Source organism: Anthonomus grandis, chromosome 7, assembly GCF_022605725.1.
Source record: "Anthonomus grandis grandis chromosome 7, icAntGran1.3, whole genome shotgun sequence".
Classification (NCBI taxonomy): domain Eukaryota; kingdom Metazoa; phylum Arthropoda; class Insecta; order Coleoptera; family Curculionidae; genus Anthonomus; species Anthonomus grandis.
Window position 1 is genome coordinate 21,670,132 of NC_065552.1, and position 22,027 is coordinate 21,692,158.

The window sequence follows — 22,027 nt, forward strand, 5'->3', positions numbered from 1 at the left end:
TTACTCAATGGAAGAGTGAAAAAATAGTTTATTTAGACATTTTATAGTAGTAAAATGTGAAAGGGGTTATTTTTGTTGACATAAAATGACGCATTCATGACCGCGGTCATCATTTTTTCTTATTTATCCGCCACTTTCAGCTGTTACTCGGTGAGCAGCCAGTCATCAGCAACCCGAAAATTTTTTTTTTGCATTTATTTGTAACATTTTTGGCATCTAAGGTAAGTGACATCTATATATTGTTTAAAATCATTTTTCCTCTACCATAATGACCTATGGAAAACAGTCCAGCCAAATTCACGGCTTTGAAATTTTTAAAGAATCCTCGAAACACTTTTATTTTAATAATTTAAAAGAAGTTCAGTCTTCCCGCACATTGTGAAGAATATGGAGTATGATCAGCCATTAGTGTCGCGAATTCAGAATACGTAACACATTTTCGTTTTCCCCACAAAAATAAATCAATAGGAGACAAATCGGATGATCCTGATAAAAATTATGGAACACTACCAACATTACCATGTAGATATTTCAGAAAGACGGAGCTTCTCGCCATTAGGCACTAATTTTATCGTAAACAATTATTGATACAGTTAATGTTTTCTGCCTGAGTTAATAAAAGTGCGTAACATGCGTACTCTTGTCAGGATCCTAAATATTATATTCCTATATTGTTTTTTAGCTGGGCATTATGCGCAAATACATTAAGAAAAAAAAATGCGAAAAGTAGGGGAACCGAAGGCAAAATGGACAGTTCGTTTACTAGACGTTAGTCGGTAAAATGACCAGATAGTTTTTCTTGATTGGTAACATATAGCATAACCTCAACATTTTTCTCAAGCACTTCAAATTTAGATTCGTTGAAAAGGCAAAATAGACCAGTGGGACCGTTTTTTTCCTTCATTGCTTATTTTGATTGCTTAATCCTTTCATCCCGAGCGATACACATACACACAGCAGTAACTTTCGGAATGAACCTGGAAGCTCGGTTTAACGTTTTATCTAAGCACAATTTGTTCCATGCCGGATTTTTGGGTAGCAACCTTATGCTATAAGGTAAAACAAGGCTGCGTCTTCAACCTATGTTTAGGTCAGTGAGCTGATTGCGAACAAGAAACGCCGCGGCCGAGGTTTATCCGAGAGGGAATTACAAACACTTGTTGATGAGCTGTCTATTTTGAAGTCAGAGGAAGAACCATTTGGTTTTGGATCCAGCGATAACTATGACTTTAATGAATACGAACAAAGTGATTCATCACAGTCCTCAGATTGTCGTACTCCATCACCATAAGCATTTGTCCCTCCATTGAATGACATTGAATGTAAATCGGTTTATAGACTGGGTATTGCCAGCTGCTTCACTTATTCCTGCAAAAATCTTACCTCCTGAAAGATCTGCTGCAGTACATGAATATATAAATATATAATCAAGATAAAGCTTTAACTCTTGAAAGAAAAGTTGTGAAATCACTTGCATTAACTATCAAATCTGGGGATGTAGTTCTCTGCTTCGACCGATTCTTCACTAGTGTCAATTTATTGGAAGCCATAGAGCTTTTGGTACATGTATAAACAACGTTCCTAAAATGGAGGGTAAACATGGAGATTCAGGATCACAAATAGTGGGCTGTTATGTGTCAAATAGCAAGATACCAAAGAGGTTCTACTAATGAGTAATTGTCACAAACCCGACATTACCACCATAAAAAAGAAATCGAAAATCGGAGAGCAACAAAAGATTGATTTCTCCGAAGCCATGTCGTTTTATAGGCAAAAAATGGGAGGTGTTGATCGAGCGGACCAAATGATTTGTATATATCATCACGAGAGAAAATCTACAAAATGGTGGAAAAGATATGGTACATGTGCCTCAGAATGTGTCCCGTAAATGATTGATGTATATTTAATGACCTGAAGCGTGAAAAAGAGAACATTGCTTTTCTGATATTTCTGGTGAATCTTGCTGAAGACCTCGTAGCAGAAGATACGAAACAGACTAATTTACCACTACCTAAAAAAGGTCCCTATACCGAAAAAAAGGAAACTGTACGGAACCACGCCTTTACACCTTCCAGTAGAGGGATAATCTAGAAGGAGGCTAAGACCATTTGTCAAAAATGTAACATTCCCTTATGCAAAGACTCACTATATCACATGGTAAGTTTTTATAAAAATGTTCTGAATATTTAGGTTGTACTAACAAATATTTTTATCTGTAATACTGCAAACCTGTCCTGTAAGTCATTTTTATTTTTTTTATACATATTTGTACCAAGCTAAAACCCTCAATTGCCCCTCCTCACCACCTCGGTGAAAAAAAATTCTAACAACAAAATATGATTAGTTGACAAAAAATTAACAAATTAAAGGTAAATTTAGCTTTCATAACTTTTTTTCATATTCAGGGACGAAAAAATAACGATTGCCGCACGCATTTTTACTTATGTTATGCTTTTCATTTAGATAATCAGCGACTATATAAAAAAAAACGAATCGGCAGAGTTGGTCCAGCGAATCAATAAAAAATGCCGTTGAAGTTGTATATAATGCCATCGGGCTTAGAAAAGTATCTGACAGTTTAAAACTTTTCAAAAACTACCTTAAAGCGCAGGGTCGACATATTTATAAGATCTCAGAACCTTGAAAGTGTGACTAAAGAAAAAGGTTGGAAGATATTAGTTATTAATTTTTTGGTTAGAAATCCTGATATGAGTCTACAGAAAACAGATACCACTTCTGCCTCCAGGGAAGCGTAGTAGAAAGTTTTTTACTTTACTAATGGAACTTATAGATAAATGACTGTTCACAGAATCTTTAATGTAGATGAAACAGATATAATAACGACTATTCTTAAAAGTTTGCCAAAAATTACAGGCAAAAAAGTAAAGAAACAAGTCGCGGCCTATTAACCTCAGAACCCAGAAAGCGGCCAACTGGTTACAACTGTTTTCTGTTTTAGAGCATGTTTGTGTTTCCACGAAAACGAATGAAACCAGAATTGCGGCAAAAGAGCAACTGTCGCCGTAGGTCATAGAAATGACTAGATTAAAAGTCTGCACACATAAGTGGCAGCTACTTGATGTGGCCGTCATGACGCCATTTTGCGCATATTACTCAAATGCTGTAATATGATGGTTATGATCTAATCCTGGCGGATCTATAACGCGGTTTTAATTAAAAAGTTGGTCGGCCGAGCATTGGAGAAAGATGCCACTATCCCTAATGCCCACAATGCATTTAGAGCAATTGGGATCAAATCCAAACGTTTTCACGGAAGCGGAGTTTTTAGCGGCCGAACGTGCATTGATCAATTATCTGATGGTCTTTAAGTCTCTTCCATAACTATCACCATTATATTCAATTTGAAATGAGCGTGACGATTCTAATGAAGATATTCCACTGGCACAAATTAGTAGAGGTAAATTATCAGCAGCTCGAAATAAGATTAAAGATTCTAATAAAGGTAAGTCAGTTGTATCAGCAGGAACTGTTGCTGATCTGCTAAGTTTGCTGTTAGCCATATTGATCCCCAGTTGTGTTTTTTTAAGTCACAACTTGGTTAACAATCCAAAAAACATTTTTTTCAAATGCCAATAATGAAAAAGACGATTTTGATACAGAGGTCTCACTTGTCCAAATTACTATCCATGTTTCAACACCCGGGCTCGTAAATAAAAGTGGCTTCTTGGTGGTAGCTGAATTACTTTTGTCCATACCCAAAGCAAAACAAATTAAAAGAGCTACACGAAAAGGAGATAAAACCACTATTATTACTTCTTCTCCATACCAAATAGTGCTGGAAGCCGCCGAAGTTAAAAATGCAAATCAAGCTAAACAAAAGCCGCTTTTGGTGATTAGGTTCATATATCGTTTGATAAAAAGGAAGATGCGCTATGTTTATACTGCCAATATTCTTATTCTGAATCCATCGAAGGTTAGATTCAGTATTCAGTTTGCCAGTTGTAAGCACACTTGTTCTTTACTCCGTTCTTAAGTCCGTTTTGCTTGCTGCATTATACCATTTTGCGTTCTAGTGCTTTTGTTTAGTCTTAATTAAGTTTTTACCAGGTTTGTCCAGTTTTTAGCAATCGTAATACTCAGACATATGAGGCGCGTCAGAGCAAATTGGTCTATATCCAATTTTTGAAAAAAATAAATTCGATTTAATATCTATTCGATCCGACGGATACATAAATAAAATGTTAAAACGCTAAAAGTGCCTTTATCCCATATAAACTACTATTAAATATCAGGTGTCGCGGCAAAATGTTCAATATTTATCGACTTGATCGCGTCAATTAGGTCTATATCCAATGAACCAATCAAATTGCTAGAAATTTAGCGCGCCAACTAGCGGTTCCCTCTAAAACCATTTAGTCTTTGTTTACTTTTTGCCACGCAAAGAGCTTGTTTATTTTGGTCCTGTAAAATAATTATTATAAAGTGTTGAACATTTATTTAGTTTAGTGACTATGAATGAGAGAATTACTTCATCAGAGCCAGGAAAAGCTAGGACTCCTGGGGATCGCAGTAAATGGAAAAGAAACCTAGCAAAATCTAAAAGGTTTGTTAATATGTTTTTTTTCTGATTTATTATGTATACATTCTAAAAGAAACATAGATTTTATAATAAAATATTTGCTTGCAATATTATTTTAAGGTCAAAAATAATATTATAGGCATTTTGATTAATTATTATAGGTTGTTTTATTATTGCAGATTTGATCCTTTAGGTCTACCAGACAGAATATGCTCATTGCGGTCATTTAAATAAATCTTATAAATGCAAGAGATTAACAATGAGGGACATTAAAGAATTTCATGAAAATGTTTACTCAACGCGCGAGAAAAACTCACAGGATTCATTTATCCTAAAATATGTAAAGCCAACAAGGTGGTGTAACAATAAAGGTGGTCACGTCCTAAAAAGAAGCGTACATCTACGAAGGTTACTACAAATTACTACATTAGAGTTTCCGGTGCGGAGAGGTTTTGTCTACGTGTATGTCAGCAAACTTTAGTTAATGTTCTTCAAATATCTCAAAAAGAGTTTAAGGCTTAGCTCGAACATTTTTAAATACTGGTAGAATGCCGGTTGATAAGAGAGGCGGACCAAGGCCAAATCCCCTTTATGGCACAAAAAGGCCGCTATTAAAGGGTTTATAGAAAAATTAAAAAAAGCCACTACTCTCGAGACAAGTCTGTGCATCGCCGAAATTTGCCGTGGAAATTTGGAGTGACGAATTAATGAAATCAAAAAAACATTTTTTCAAAAAATGTTTACCAGAAAGTATAACATTTAGTTATAAAGTTCAGGATCAGACTGCATATTATACTGCCGTGCTTAGTGAAAACGCCGTAACCAACAATTTTGCGATTTACGGTTTTTAGCATATTCTGGAAGAAAATCAATCATGAATCTAATTTTCGTTGCTCAAAAAGCCGTATCTAATCAGCATGTCACAGCTTTAACGTGTTTTGTTTTGCCGTATCTACATTTATAAATTGAATTTTAACCCTTTCCGGCCGAGTGACTCCAATTGTTGAAATATATTCCTTAAAAGTCACAGCAGAATTTAAAAACTCAGGTAGTATATTATAGTCTATAAATCACAGATGGCGACACGCATAACAGATCGTGAAATATCAATTGACATTTCGATTTTTAGGTTAGGTTTTAAAATTTACAAAATTGTATGTATTATTGTTGTTTTCCAGTGAATAAAATCAAGGTAAGTTTTTTATTTTTATGTGTTATATTAATAAAAATAACATGAATAGATCATTAGTGACACAAAATTATGTTTTGATTGAAATTATAGTAAAAGTGTTGAGAATATGGGCTTAGAAGGTTATGACTCCAAATGACATCAGTGGGCATAACGTGACTAAAATAATTATTCTATTTGGCATCAGTGGGCAGTTATGAGCTGCAATTTTTATAATATTTTCAGTTTCAGATGCCGGTTGGGCTTTCGGAAAAAGAAGAAAAACATTTGCTGTTGTTTCTAGAAGGGGACGAGTCGTATTTAAAAGATTTAAATGACGTCGATGAGGACGATTTCGATAAAGAAACGTTCCTTCGGTTACAGCATGAATATGATCCCAATCCAGAACTTACTGCAGAAGACCTGTTATCAAATTATAACTTAGAAGTGGATACAGGCGAGCTGATATCTGATGAAAACGAACATGAACCTAATACACAAATAGAACAAGACTTTGACCCTAAAGACGATTTACCAGAACGTTTTGGAACCAGAACCAAAAACCAACGCCTAGTGTACAAATTCCCCCAAAATGGAGAGATTTTGCTCCCGTGACGAATTGAATGTAACGTAATATTTACTAACGCAAAGGAAAATGATTCAACTCCACTGTCATATTTCAAGTTATTTCTTGATGATAATTTAATCTAGCATATTACTGACCAGACAAATTCGTACTCTACTCAACAAACGGGCATATGTAGCAATACTAAGGTTACCGAAATCTCTCAATTCCTTGGAATAAATAATAAATATTATGTCTGGTATAGTTAGGATGCCTAGCTATCGAATGTATCGGGCACAAGAAACTCGTTATTCACCTATAGCTGATATTATGTCAAGAAATAGATTTGATAAACTTTTTAAAATACGACCTGTAAAAGATGCCATAAAATCAAACATGTCAAAAATTGAGCAAGAAGAATACAATTCAATAGACGAAATCATGGTGCCATTCAAGGGGAAAAGTTCGCTCAAACAGTTTATTCGGAATAAACCGCATAAATGGGGAATTAAAATATTTGCCAGAGCTGGAGCGAGCGGTATTATTTATGACTGAAATATACAGGGGAAAAGGGACCGTAAAAGAGAGTAATCTAGGAATCAGTGGTGACATTGTTATAAGACTTGTGGAGACATTACACAAAGACTTAAATTATAAAGTTTTTACAGATAATTGGTTCACGTCGTATAAACTATTATTGTGAACTTAAGAAGATGGGAATATTTGCATGTGGAACCGTAAGGATTGTAAGGCTACCTGGATGTCAATTAAAAAATGATGCCGAGTTGAAAAAGGAAGGACGTGGTTCGTTTGATTTTTGCACCGACGAGTGAAAATATCTTTGCCGTCAAATGGTTTGACAATAAAGCAGTACACATCGTTTCTACATTTACAGGCCTGCTACCGTACCTATACATGTCAAAAGATAGTCTTCATCAGAGAAGAAGTTTATCGATGTCCCTCAACCGCATGCAGTCAAATGTAGAAATTGCATGTAGAAATTGCATCAAATCATACACCAGAATTTCCTGTATGAAATGCAAAATGCCCTCCTTTGTTTGTTAAAGGACAAAAGTTGTTTTGTTAGATTTCATAATCGTTAGTTTTTAATGTTTAGTACCTTTAGTACTTTTCCGATACGACTTAAGTCAACTAAAATAAACAATTAAAAATTTACATTTGTATTATTTTTCGCCCACTGATTCCAAATGGACTCATTATTTTTTTCTCTAAAAAAATGGCCCTTTCAAAAAAAAAACATTTTTACCTTTTTTTTTTAGCCCATAATAAGAAAAAAATTTTTTTTTTGCAAAAAATAATTTGGGCTTGAAAGGGTTAAAGATGTTTGCCGTAACCCAGGTGTTTTTAGAGAAATTTCCGTATCTGCCTGTTTTTAAGCATATACGGCAAAATGACTTAGCACTTTTAAAAAGTTTAATGGTAGTATAAATATTAGTGTTATACGAAATACTCATAAGAACTAAAAAGATAATCATCTAGACATTTGTTTATATCTAGTTTTTAGTGTTTATATTTAATTCAAGGTAAGAATTGCTTTCTAATTATTTTTTATAAATCTAAAATTTTTGTTTTTTTGTTCCTTTTATAGTTTCATTATAGATAATTTGTCAAGAGGCAAAAGAATGTTGGCTATGTCAAATAAAGGAACAACTTTCTTCTCGGAATATTAAAAAAAAAAAGAAAACTAATGAAGACTTGGACCCGGATTATCAGCCACACTAATATTATGATAATTCTTCAAAGTCTGAAAGAAAAATTCAAGTTTACTCGCATTATAAAATTCGACCAAATTCTTCGCTAGTATAGGTTCTACCTCTATCTTCTTCTCCAGCAGGTTCCTCATTTCAAGATATATCGAAACCTGAAAACGAACAAGATATTTCGAGTAGTTCAAATGCTGATTGAAGTCTTAAAACATCAAGTAAAACCTTCCTGCTCTGCCAAGTATTTATTCACATGCAGCTCAAAATTCACTGAAGAATGTAGAAATGTTACTAACCAGCACGATTGGGAATCATCAAAGGTCGTTCAACAAAACTTCTTATTAAATCAGGTGAAACGAGAAAACATCAAAAGAACTGTGGTTGTTTCTGCTGTGGTTGACTCATTAAGAAAGTCTGCTACCTTTCATTACATTCTTAAAAATGAAACTGGTGACCAACATCGAGTATGCAATTTTTTTTTCTTGGCTACATTAGGATATGATTCACACAACGATAGATTTTTAAGACCCATAATTCCATCTCCTAATAAAACAACTGCAATTTATACATCCAAAAAATATCCAAGAGTGACTCCAAATAAAAAAATCTTGGGCATGAGGAGTGTTGGTCTTGTGAGATTTTTGAATTGCATTGTAAGCAAATAGGCCATAACAAAAACAATTTGCCCGATGATTGCCAGGTATGTCAAAATTGGAACATCCATATAAAAAGAGCAAAATTTTCAAGGAAAGCGTATTAACAGGACAGCAAATCCGATAGTAAATCTCCTTATTTGATTGTATCTGCTGATCTTGAAAAGGTAAATACTAGTTTTGTGGTAATTTTGCAGTTTAGCGGCAGAAAAACATTATTAAATAAGCTCTCTGAAATTATTCCAACAAACAGATTAGGGTTCTGGAAAGATTTTATATTTATATATTTATATTTTAATTTTAGTAAAAGGAAGTTCAAGAAATTGCTTGAGTCCGGAAAACGTATATTCCTATACTTGGATGGAGCATCAAAAAAGGGTGCAGATGAAATTGCTTCATCGGTGTTTCATCAATTGTCCATCCTCGAATTATTATCTTATTGAACCCAAAGGTGATGAGCTGATGGATGTGATGAGCAAAATCGTTTCTCGATCATGTTAAGAATGTTAAACTACCTCTTAGCAAAACTCGCACCGCCAAACATTAAGGTAATAGAATTTATTTTGCTTATTCCTGGACACTTGTTCTTACCCGCAGACCGCCTATTTGCTTCCATTGAAAAAAAAACTACGAAAGTTACCAGAAAAAAAAAATCTACCGAGCAAAATGTTTGGTCCAAGGAGAAACATCTTATAATAGCGATTTAAGCAATGGTAAAATTATTGTAATACACCGGGTCAAAATAAAGTTAATTGCAATGCCAGATGAGGTACCAATGGGGGCGGGATTGAAAGCAGGCAAGATTAGAGATTTTAAGAATCTTTTGAAGAAGCACTTTGGAGAAATCTGGGACACAAAGGCAGAATGCTTTTTCTACAAAAAACGCATTGGAAACCACCAAAAGGGTTTTGTAAAGGACATGTAAATGAACAGCTCTCTGATCGAGCGTAAACTTTTCAAAATAAGTTTCTTAATTTTCAATTTTTTAGTATAATTTTTTATTTAGTGTTAGTCTGTTGATAAGGGGTCGTTTTATTTTTTGTAAGCCCTTGTTAATAATAAAAAAGATATTTTTATTATTCCTTAAAAGTGTATTATTGTGGCAAAGCAGCCTATATCCATTTGGTTGCAGCAATAAAACAAAATATCCAAATTTTATAGCTGAATAAAATTCCTCTCATTGATGTTTCTCTTATTTTCACAACTTGTTTTAGTATTATGGGTTGATAAAAATCATTTACAATAATGGTTTAGGTTATACTACTTTTAATTTAGTTGCGACAGTTTCGTGTTATTAGTGGAATTGGATCTAGGCCATTTTGCAGTAACACGCCACATATAATAATTTTTTTCTCCGAATAAAAATTTATTTTTGCATATTGTATGTACAAAAATTTGTATTTTTCCTTAAAGTTTCATGTTTTGCCTTTGCCGGTTCCCCTTATTTTCTGGACATGCTCGTTGTTCTTATCAAATTGTATGAATAAAGGAACTCAAAGAATGTTTTTATCCAGCATCAGTATGAATCTAAGTATTTATTATTAGTTTAAAAAAAATATTAATATTACTTGGAAGAATACTGTAGGAAATATTAAATTAATTTTTTCTGTAGCTTTAAAATGCACTGTAACTTTTAAAAAAATCAAAAATACTTTTGAACAATAAACTTGCATTTAAAAAAATCGTAATTTAATTCCTTATATAACAAAACATAATGATAATTCATAAATATAACCAGACATAACGTGTTATTTAAAATTATACACAAATCCCATTAATCAGAATGTGTTCGTGGAAATTTCGTTTTCAAGCGTAGTTAACTAAATTTTCTTATGTCTACTTATTATTAAGAAAATAACTTCGTTATAAGATGTGTATCCAAACTAAACGCTACTCAATAAATTAATAAACGATGATTTTTTTTTTAATTTAACGAGGGCGTAATGTCATCGCGCCAATTGACTTCTATACTGGGCCATTTCGTTTGGAGCACCGTTAACATCGGATTCCATTCGCATACCGACCTTATATCCGATTCCAATAAAATTGCCGAACCTATGTGGTATTGTACCTGGAATGAAAATAAATCACATTTTTTTTTGTTCAATGACTTGAAAAAGTAAATAACTAAGGTAATATTTCTTTATCTTTAGTTTGATGTTAAATAATCAGTGCATATAATAAATATTGTAGTGTTTACATACAGTGCATCCCAAAAGTTATGTCTAAATTCATTTAAAATGTGTTCGAAAAAAAACGCTCGGACCCGTCGATTTTTATTTCAAGTTGCGCATTTTTGTACGTGAAATTTGTATATACAGGGTTGTTCAAAAATAAATTACGACCATCAACTTCTTTTTTCAAATGAAAGCACCTTTTTTTATTTCATTTTTGAATTTCGCGTGGAACTCTACGTATGTTTCATGCATTATGTCCTATACCTAAAGACAACAGTTATCGAAACAAAGACGACCAAACATTATTAATGAAGTTCACCTTACGAGTCACCTTATCTCTGAGAATTTTTATACAAAGCAAAATTCCATTCATTCGTGTTTTTTTATTGTTGGCTGGTGGCCGTGTATTTTCATAGAAACTGTATGACAGTTGTACGCCAAACAGATATTGTCAAGTGTAAAGTGTACGAGCAAAGTTGCGGTTTTCACAATGGTAAAGTTAACGGAACGAGAAAAAATAGAAATTCTGTGCATGGATGGGTTTGGTGATAGAACACGTACTCAAAGAGAAGCTGCTCAATTATTCAATGAAATCCATCCTGATCGTCCTCCGATATGTCAAAAGGTGGTGAGTAGAATAGAGGCTAAATTTAGAGAATTCGGTCATGTTAGAGATCTGCCGAAATCTGGTCGTCCTGCTCGAGATGAAAATGAACAACTTGACGTTTTGCTTTCTTTGGAAGAAAATCCATGCACTCCTCTGTCGCAGATTGGGGCAAATTTACACATGGCGAAATCTATAGTTCACCGAATAGTTAAAAAGCACAAATATCACCCCTACAAAGTTATTCCTATGCAAGAGTTATTTGATGACGATTTCGATAGGCGAAATGAGTTTTGTGAACGCTTACAAAACATGTGCAATCTAAATAATAATTTAGTAACAAATATTATTTTTTTCGATGAAGCCACGTTCTGTTTGAATGGTAGTGTGAATAGACAAAATTGTCGATATTGGGTAACAGAAAATCCGCATTGGATGATGAAGGTAAACACCCAGTACCCTCAAAAACTAAATGTGTGGTGTGGAATAGTGCGCGGAAGAGTAATAGGTCCCTTTTTCTTTCAACAGACTTTAACGGGACAAACGGACAAATATAACCAGACATAACGTGTTATTTAAAATTATACACAAATCCCATTAATCAGAATGTGTTCGTGGAAATTTCGTTTTCAAGCGTAGTTAACTAAATTTTCTTATGTCTACTTATTATTAAGAAAATAACTTCGTTATAAGATGTGTATCCAAACTAAACGCTACTCAATAAATTAATAAACGATGATTTTTTTTTTAATTTAACGAGGGCGTAATGTCATCGCGCCAATTGACTTCTATACTGGGCCATTTCGTTTGGAGCACCGTTAACATCGGATTCCATTCGCATACCGACCTTATATCCGATTCCAATAAAATTGCCGAACCTATGTGGTATTGTACCTGGAATGAAAATAAATCACATTTTTTTTTGTTCAATGACTTGAAAAAGTAAATAACTAAGGTAATATTTCTTTATCTTTAGTTTGATGTTAAATAATCAGTGCATATAATAAATATTGTAGTGTTTACATACAGTGCATCCCAAAAGTTATGTCTAAATTCATTTAAAATGTGTTCGAAAAAAAACGCTCGGACCCGTCGATTTTTATTTCAAGTTGCGCATTTTTGTACGTGAAATTTGTATATACAGGGTTGTTCAAAAATAAATTACGACCATCAACTTCTTTTTTCAAATGAAAGCACCTTTTTTTATTTCATTTTTGAATTTCGCGTGGAACTCTACGTATGTTTCATGCATTATGTCCTATACCTAAAGACAACAGTTATCGAAACAAAGACGACCAAACATTATTAATGAAGTTCACCTTACGAGTCACCTTATCTCTGAGAATTTTTATACAAAGCAAAATTCCATTCATTCGTGTTTTTTTATTGTTGGCTGGTGGCCGTGTATTTTCATAGAAACTGTATGACAGTTGTACGCCAAACAGATATTGTCAAGTGTAAAGTGTACGAGCAAAGTTGCGGTTTTCACAATGGTAAAGTTAACGGAACGAGAAAAAATAGAAATTCTGTGCATGGATGGGTTTGGTGATAGAACACGTACTCAAAGAGAAGCTGCTCAATTATTCAATGAAATCCATCCTGATCGTCCTCCGATATGTCAAAAGGTGGTGAGTAGAATAGAGGCTAAATTTAGAGAATTCGGTCATGTTAGAGATCTGCCGAAATCTGGTCGTCCTGCTCGAGATGAAAATGAACAACTTGACGTTTTGCTTTCTTTGGAAGAAAATCCATGCACTCCTCTGTCGCAGATTGGGGCAAATTTACACATGGCGAAATCTATAGTTCACCGAATAGTTAAAAAGCACAAATATCACCCCTACAAAGTTATTCCTATGCAAGAGTTATTTGATGACGATTTCGATAGGCGAAATGAGTTTTGTGAACGCTTACAAAACATGTGCAATCTAAATAATAATTTAGTAACAAATATTATTTTTTTCGATGAAGCCACGTTCTGTTTGAATGGTAGTGTGAATAGACAAAATTGTCGATATTGGGTAACAGAAAATCCGCATTGGATGATGAAGGTAAACACCCAGTACCCTCAAAAACTAAATGTGTGGTGTGGAATAGTGCGCGGAAGAGTAATAGGTCCCTTTTTCTTTCAACAGACTTTAACGGGACAAGTGTATCTGGATTTTCTCCAATTCGAATTAGTTCCAGCATTACTAACTTTATTTCCAAATCCATTGGACCCAGACTATCCTGACGAAGAACTAATTTTCCAGCAAGATGGTGCTCCTCTCCACTATGCTGCCACTGTACGTACATTTCTGGATGAAACCTTTCCCAATCGGTGGATAGGAAGGACAGGACCCATCGAATGGCCTGCTAGGTCGCCTGACCTAACACCAATGGACTTTTTTTTGTGGGGATACCTCAAGTTGAAGGTATTTGTTAATAGACCAAATAATCTAGACGACTTGAAAGAGAGAATTCGCAGAGAAGTGCGCGCCATAACTCCGGAATTATTGAAAATGTGCAACGAGACTTTATTGATCGCCTTGGATATTGTCAAGCCATGAATGGCAACCATTTTGAACATTTAACTTAATTTTTGTTCTTTTTTAATTTGTTACATGAATCGTCTTTTTTATCGATAACTGTTGACTTTAGCTATAGGACATGATGCATGAAACATACGAAGAATTCCACGCGAAATTCAAAGATGAAATAAAAAAAAGGTGCTTTCATTTGAAAAAATGAAGTTAATGGTCGTAATTTATTTTTGAGCAAGCCTGTATATACAAACTTCACGTACAAAAATGCGCAACTTGAAATAAAAATGGACGGGTCCGAGCGTTTTTTTTTTCGAACACACCCCTGAATTTTAAATGAATTTAGACATAACTTTTGAGATGCACTGTATTTCTATAGCCCACATATCAACACTGTTTCATCCTCAGGCTAGAGTATTAATATTCTAAAATAAATGTATTTGTCGCTGCAAACCGAATAACTATTAAATAATTTTAATATAAATATAATGAATGTTTTATATGAGATAAAATGTTGTAAAATAATTAATGTTTGTAAAATAAATGCTTAGCATCAAGGTCCGATGGCGCCACTACCACAAAAGAAATGGTTGAAACCGATATTCTAAAAATCTTGTGAACAAAAAATAAATTTATACAGTAAACGAAAAAAATATGAAACAAGTTCAGTAAAAAATAAATGAGGGCGTGTTCGAAAAAACGCTCGCACACGTCGATTAATATTTTTGGTTGAGCATTTTTTTCGACAAAAATTTTGTATAGAGGGTGTCTCATGAAGCCGTGATCAATGCTAACTTTCTTATTTTAAATGCAACACCCTGTATGTGATTACATTTTTCGATTCTACACAAAATTATAAACATTGATGTTTCACATGCCATACCTTTATTCAACTGTTTCTAAGATACGCGGTTTTGAAAATTGCCGTTTTTATGAATTTACAAGCCTCTAAAACTTATTCTACTAAAAATAGAAAAAAAACGGATTTGAATTTTCTATTCTTACTTTTTAATTCCTTTTTTTCTGAAAACATACATGTAAAAAAATATGGAGCAAATTCACTTAAATCTAATAAAAAAACAAGCATTACTTAAGGCATATTATCATAGTAAGTAAATTGTCCAATATGACTTATATCATTGCGTATTTAAAGTAAATATGGGTCTTTTAAATGAAATTCAACGAATTGAACTTTTAATTTTTATTGGATATGGAGATGACCAAAGAACTCAAGAAGAAGTTTGTAATTTGTTTAATATATATTCATAATCACAATATCCGGAAAGGCCCATTACAAGAAGTACAGTAAGTAAAACTAAAAGGAAATTTAGAGAAACAGGGACAGTGAAAAATGGTATACGGCCAAGTCGTCCAAAAATTAATGAAAATACATGATTGAATATTTTATTAGAAGTGGAAGATAATTCCCATATTTCGTCATCTGAAGTAGCCTGAAATAATGTTATTAATTAGTTATTAACGAACAACTTTGCGTGTATTGAAGAAAGAAAAGTATCTTCCATACTAACTCAGATTACTGCATGAGCTAAAGGATGGTGATCCTGATCGCAAACTAGAATTTTCTGAGCATTGCATGGAAATGTGTAACTTAAATCCATTGTTCCATCGGCAGGTACTATTTATTGATGAAGATACGTTTTGATTAAATGGTTACCGTACCATAAGCAAAATTTTAGGTATTGAAGCACAAATAATCCTCATTGGATGAGAGAAAATCATATAGAGCATCCGCAAAAATTAAATGTTTGTGCAGGGATTTTTAATAATCCAATTATTGGACCTTTTTTTTCGATCAAATTCTGCAGACCGATATTTAGAATTTCTTCAAAATGACTTAATTCCAACTCTTGCAACTTCTTTTCCAAATTTAAAATTTTGAATGTTTCTCAAATTATTAGGTAGCCTATTAAATACTTTAGATGCAGTTTACATTGGACTATTCAATCCAATTATCGTTCTATTATACATGACATAAATTTAAATGACCTCTGTATGGTGTCTATGAACGTCATTTGAGAATATAACAGTTGTATTACATTTTAATTTTTTGTTTATAATTTTATACATGAGTTTACAATTTTCAAACTCCATTAACTTATTTAATTTAAAAACTTTAAGCTCTCTATAAAGCGACTCTGTATTAGTAAGTATATCATACTGAAATAATATTTTAATGACCCTATTTTGCAATATTTGGACATTGTCAAATTTAGTCTTAGAACAGATTCCTCATATAGCCAACAAACATCTGAGGTGGGACAAGAAAAAGGCATTATAGATATTCATTTTTGTATTATCTGTTAGGTAGTTTTGGCTTCTATATATACAGGGTATCATTGCATTTATTTTGGATGTTATTTGTTTATATGAGTTTGCCAATTCAATGACTGATCAATATTTAGACCGAGATATTTCATTAAAGTAACTTCCTCCAGGTTGATCCCATTTATGTTTAGTTGAATATTACCTACTTGTTTGTTTTTTTGTTTGAAGAGCATATATTTGGTTTTGTCTATAATAATTTTTAACCTGTTGCAAACTAGTCATTAATACATTGTGCCAACTCTTGTTCATTTCCTCCTATATATACAAGAGCCGTATCATCCGCAAACGCAAATATCGAGCTCGCAGGTTGCCATACCCCAAACTCAAAACATACAAAATAGGCAGCAAAAGGGCCCCAATACAGAGCCTTGACACACTCCATACCTGTTTGAAGACAATTCACTAGCTACACCGTCCCAGAAAACATATTGACTTTTGTCATATAAGTAGCTTTGAATTAGATTTAAAAGGAGGTTTCCAAATCCCATGAGCCTTAAATTTTTTAACAAAATATCGAAACTTACTACGTCAAAGGCCTTCTGTAAGTCAATGAATACCACAACTACAATTTCCCTCCTATCTAGGGACTTTAAGATATAACTAATAATCAATCAAATGTTGCTGCGAGAGTACTGCTATTTTCAATGAAACTATATTGATAACTATCCACCAATGTATTTTTGTTTATAAAAGACGTGATTATTTTTTTAATAATTTTTTCTAGTGTTTTTGATAGGGTGTTAACGACAGTAATGGATCTGTAGTTATTCATCTGATCTTTGTCGCCGGATTTAAATATTGGAGTAATTTTATTCTTTTTTTAATTCATTGGGATACACACCAGTATTAAAGACATTATTTATTAATTTTGTAATGATATTTATAATATAATCTTTTAAATTAATTATGTCCAATACTGTTATCCCATCCTCGCCCGGATAACAATTTCGCTTTAATCCCATGAAAATTTCAGAAACCTCATCACAACTGGTTGGTGCAACATTCAACATACTATCACTACAATGAACTTCATCGAGTAGAATTTCATTATCAATATGTTGACTCTGGATAAGTTCATTAACAATATTCTCTTCGACTTGTGAAAAATGAAACACAGCTTAATATGCCAAATAAATCTATTTCTAATCTAATCGTGTAGCGCGTAACTCGGTTTAAACCAATTTATTTCCAACCCGTGTGAGTCATACCTACCATCCAATCACAAAAAAAATTACTAAGTCCAGACAAGCAAATTTTGTTTTAAAAGATTCAGAGATTTGGTGGCCGCCAGCAGACAGTGGAGAAGGTAGTGGGAGAAATTTTAATAAGAGCGCTACTTGATTTAAATATTTTACACCAAACCCTGATATATTATGATGGTAATATAAGCCCCCCCCTTAATCAAGAAAATGATGACCTATATTTAGGCCTGTACCTATATCCTAAAAGCTCAAAATAATTTGGGAAAAACTCAAATAACAATCCATAGGTCCATCAGATTGATATAATCATCCAAGAATTTACATAGTCACTTCCATTTATATAAAAAAATTAAATTCCACTGAGATATTTAAATTTAGATAATTATTCAAAATGTAATACTGTAGTAATTTTAAGCAAATAAAAAAAATTGATAAAAGAATTAAGAGTTACTTGAGGTATGCTTAAGGCGAGGAATTAGTAAGGAAAAAAAAACAAATCCACACTGAACTACTGTTCAAGGGGAAAATCCAAAACGTGATCATGTGTTGTTTACAAGAAGTATATGTTTGGAGCCTAATTCACAATACCTCACTGGCCCTAAAATACCTTTTACCAACTCTAGTCAAGTCACATTAATCTAAATAAAACTTTTAAATAGTGAGGTTCGAATTTAAAAGCCTATTAATGGTATGTTGGTGCAATAAAACCTATTAACCAACAACCAACACTATGACTAAATATGTTATTTGTAGCAAATAGCCGATCCCTTACAAGGTGATCCAGGCTCAATGTCAAAATCAATTATGTCGATGCTCGACTCAAATAAAAACCCTCTTATTAGACTTAGCAAGAACCCCTTAACGTTTTTGTTTTACATAAAAGAAAATAAACCCATAAAATTCAAATTAATAAATCAACCCCCAACCCTAAATCAAACCGTTCAATAAGAGAAAAATAAAATAAAATGTGCAAAAACTTGCGTGTCCTCTAATCTCTTGTGTATTTTGGCTAAGGTAGCTTAACTCGACAGCTCTGGAACCAGTCAGCTACAACCAGGGTAACGACCACATGAGCAAGTCGATTTCAGGCAAGTTCCAATCCAAAATCGCAGAGCCACAGTACAATGCTCAGTCCAGGCTGTGTTAAGGCTCACTTCAGCCGGTCTCCAACAGTATTGGGATGACCAGAAGAAACCAGAGAATAGGAAGAGACCAGAGAATAGGGGAAAGAATGAGAAAAAGGAGAGGCCTCTAAAATAGAGGACAAAAAAAATCAGTAAAATAAACACACAATCAATTCTATGGCAATTACCAAGATGTTGCTACATACCTAAGGTGGTGAGCGAGGCCTAGAGTCTCGTTTTGTGGTTAGAAAATTTCAAAATCCCATAAATGGTGTGGGAGCAGCCGACCAAATCCAAAAATATTAGATCAATCCGAAATCCTCTCGGCTACAACTTTCCACTAGACGTTCATCAAATTTAACCCCAAAACTTGGGAGGAATATTTTTCCATTCAACCGAATTACCGGCAAGATGAACTTAAATTTTCCTTAAGACCACAAAATGTCAACTGTTCTTTCTGATAACGGGATGGCTACAGGCTGGACAAGGAACTGACAACTGACCAGACAGTGACAGGTGACACTGGCAGTGAACTTGTCACTCTCTCTCTTCGACACGATCTGACCCTGCCTCTTGGTGCAAACTACGCGGAGCCTCACTCTATCAAAATAGAAATTCCGCAATACCACATCAAAATGATACTGCTCGGATACTAAAACATGGAAAACTAACAAAATTTTCCCAACGGGGCTACGAAATTCCAATTTTCCTCTTACGTCGCTCTGCCTGATTTATGAAGCTCCGTCATCCGCCAAATGGAAACCAAACTTTAATGGGAAACAGCAACACTGCCAAACGTCCACAACAACAAGTGTGTCAATAGTCATTACTGTCAATCGCAGTCACTGTCAATCGACTAGTAGGGTTAGAAACCAGATGTCAAGGCACGTTTATTTACTAAAACTTAACTTAAAGAATTGAAGGGAAATATAGCAAGCAAAACTGGGGAGGCCAATTTCAAATCAATTAGGATACCTTGCCCAACTATAGAAGAAAGTTGATTTCTCCGCTATAGAAAAAGTATTTGTAAGTTTTCCTACACTAACGGATCACCATCTAAAACGTCTTATTTACTCCACTCATAGCGCAATCTGTGGCACAACAGCACCCTCTAGAAGTCCCTTCATACCCCAGACATATACCGGCCAAGGCAAAGCAAATCAAAGGTCAGAAAGTTCCCAACACCAGGTACATGAATAGGGACTAAGGAAACATAATACGACTAACTCCACAGAGGTGTGCTGACAGGATAGGGTAGGTAAATACATTCCTAAAAATAATCAAACCCCAAAAGCCTTAAAAAAAAATAAATTGCATTACTATCAAACCCCAAATACCATTTATAAAACTGTAAATCACACAACCCTTTCAAGCCGATACCAAAACCCATAAACTTTTGCCCGAATTTATATGAAATCGCATGTTACATGCTTAGGGCAAAATCTGCATGTAACAATCGAAGCTGGTTTGACTCAAATAGGCTGTCATTGAACTTCAATAAGACCAAAATCTAGAACTGCTGAACACTCTAGCAGCAGATTTCTTGGTGTAATCCTTGATAAAAACCTTAAATTGACTGATCATGTACTTGATCTTGCTAGTAAAATATCAGCTGGTTGTTTTCAAACAATTGAATAAAAGTATGACATATGGTACATCAAAATGTTTATAATTTTGTGTAGAATCCAAAAATGTAATCAAATACAGGGTATATTTCAAATAAGAAAATTGTTATTACCACGGCTACAAGAGACATCCTGTATACAAAATGTCTGTTAAAAAAAGCGCAAACAAAAATATTAATCAACGTTATGTGCGAGCGTTTTTTCGCACACGCCCCCATTTATTTTTTATTGAATTTGTTCCATATTTTTGCCGTTCACTTTATATATATATTTTATGTGTACCTTGGAAAAATTTAACATTTAGATCATCATTGTATTTTGAAACATCGGTTTCTCTCTATCTTAAGGCTTTGCCCATGATTTTCACATCCAAGACCGAAATTTGCCCGAAGTGAACACATGTACATGTGATCCAGAAAACGTTAGTATTATTAAGAAGTTCATATTCTAACGATAGCTGTTATTCGTTATTCCAGAATTATCGCGGTGACGCAAACAGGCACACCGCACGACATCTCTGCAGACGCGTGAAAAGTTAGCGAATCTTCCGGATCCATGGTCTGGTGAGTATATAATTTTGGCGCGACTTTCAGGTCGATTTAAATAGTAGTACATAAATAAATAAATGCAGTGTAAATAAATATTTATCGTGTTAAGTGTGTACGTGTAAAATAAATCCGTTGACTATTTTTATTGCATAGAATGTTTTCATGCACAGCTTAACAACGGTAAAAACGCTACAACACTATTGCTCACCTGTCCATTTATATTACTCTGGGGCAATCCGTTATAATGGACCAACGTGAACATATCCGGTGTGGACGATTCTTCTTTCGGAAAAAACTCGTCCATAAATGCGTTTAACAATATTATACCTAAACCTTCGCTATCTAGCTTCTTCTTCATTATATCTACACTAAAACAAAAAATAAAACTCGTTATAAACGTGGTCTTTTAACAATGCGTTTCACGGTAGAGTAATTTTGGATGTATAGGGTGGCTCGAATTCGACGCGCATCATTGGGATTTCGGAAACCGTAAGACATACAGGGTCCGTTAAAAGAAGGCAAAGTTGCACAATTTGATGCTCAATAAAATGCCGTTTTGTGTTTTAAAAAAATCCGAATATTTCGGAAGATATTCGGAAAAAACCGGAATTTTCAATTTTGTTTTTTTTTTCTGGCTTTGTTTGTTAAGATAAGTATGAAGATAACTCAAAATGAAATACACATTTTCATGGCCACTTTTTCTGCTCTATAACTCACTATAAGTAAATATTGATTCTGACGTTTCGGCTTCTGGCGATCATCATCAACTTAATTTTTTTAAATACGAACCTGATTTTTTTTAAATTAATTAAATCCTTTCATCACTCTTAAAACACTATATATCGTCACTTTGATATTTGCCGAGGTTTCGTACAGAAAATTCCATCACCAGAATATTTCATATTTATTTAACTATAATACGGCCCTGAACTACATGTGAAGTTTTTATTGCAATTCATTGATATCTAACAGCGGAAATTACTTTATTAACAGAAACTTTCACGAATATTAGACATAAGATACAAAAAAAATAGACTTTTGCAATTCCTTACATAAACAATTTGTATAACCTTCTGCCCTGATGCATTTTCTTGCTTTGCTTTGTATTTAAAATACAGCTCGATGAATTGTTTTCGAAGGAATGGCAGCGACCTCCCTTATCAAATTTTGTCGTAGTACTTGAAGGTCGTGAGGTGCATTTTTAAATAAACGGTTCTTAAGATATCTAGGGG

At 33.8% G+C, this 22,027-nt stretch overlaps 1 protein-coding gene across 2 annotated transcripts in view; it reads right to left on the bottom strand.

Moving 5' to 3' along the window:
* Positions 1 to 903: 903 nt before the first annotated feature.
* Positions 904 to 22,027, bottom strand: part of LOC126738498 (ubiquitin carboxyl-terminal hydrolase MINDY-3 homolog) — a 50,022-nt gene continuing 28,898 nt past the window's right edge. The window contains exons 7-8 of one of the 2 annotated variants that reach the window (XM_050443868.1): positions 21,004 to 21,163; positions 904 to 10,721 (exon numbers count right to left, since the gene is read on the bottom strand). In XM_050443868.1, the coding sequence (XP_050299825.1) occupies positions 10,575 to 10,721; positions 21,004 to 21,163 (307 nt within the window). In that variant the 3' untranslated portion in view covers positions 904 to 10,574. Of the gene's footprint in view, positions 10,722 to 10,779; positions 12,326 to 21,003; positions 21,164 to 22,027 lie in introns of those variants that run through there. The other variant, XM_050443867.1, reaches the window with a different exon arrangement.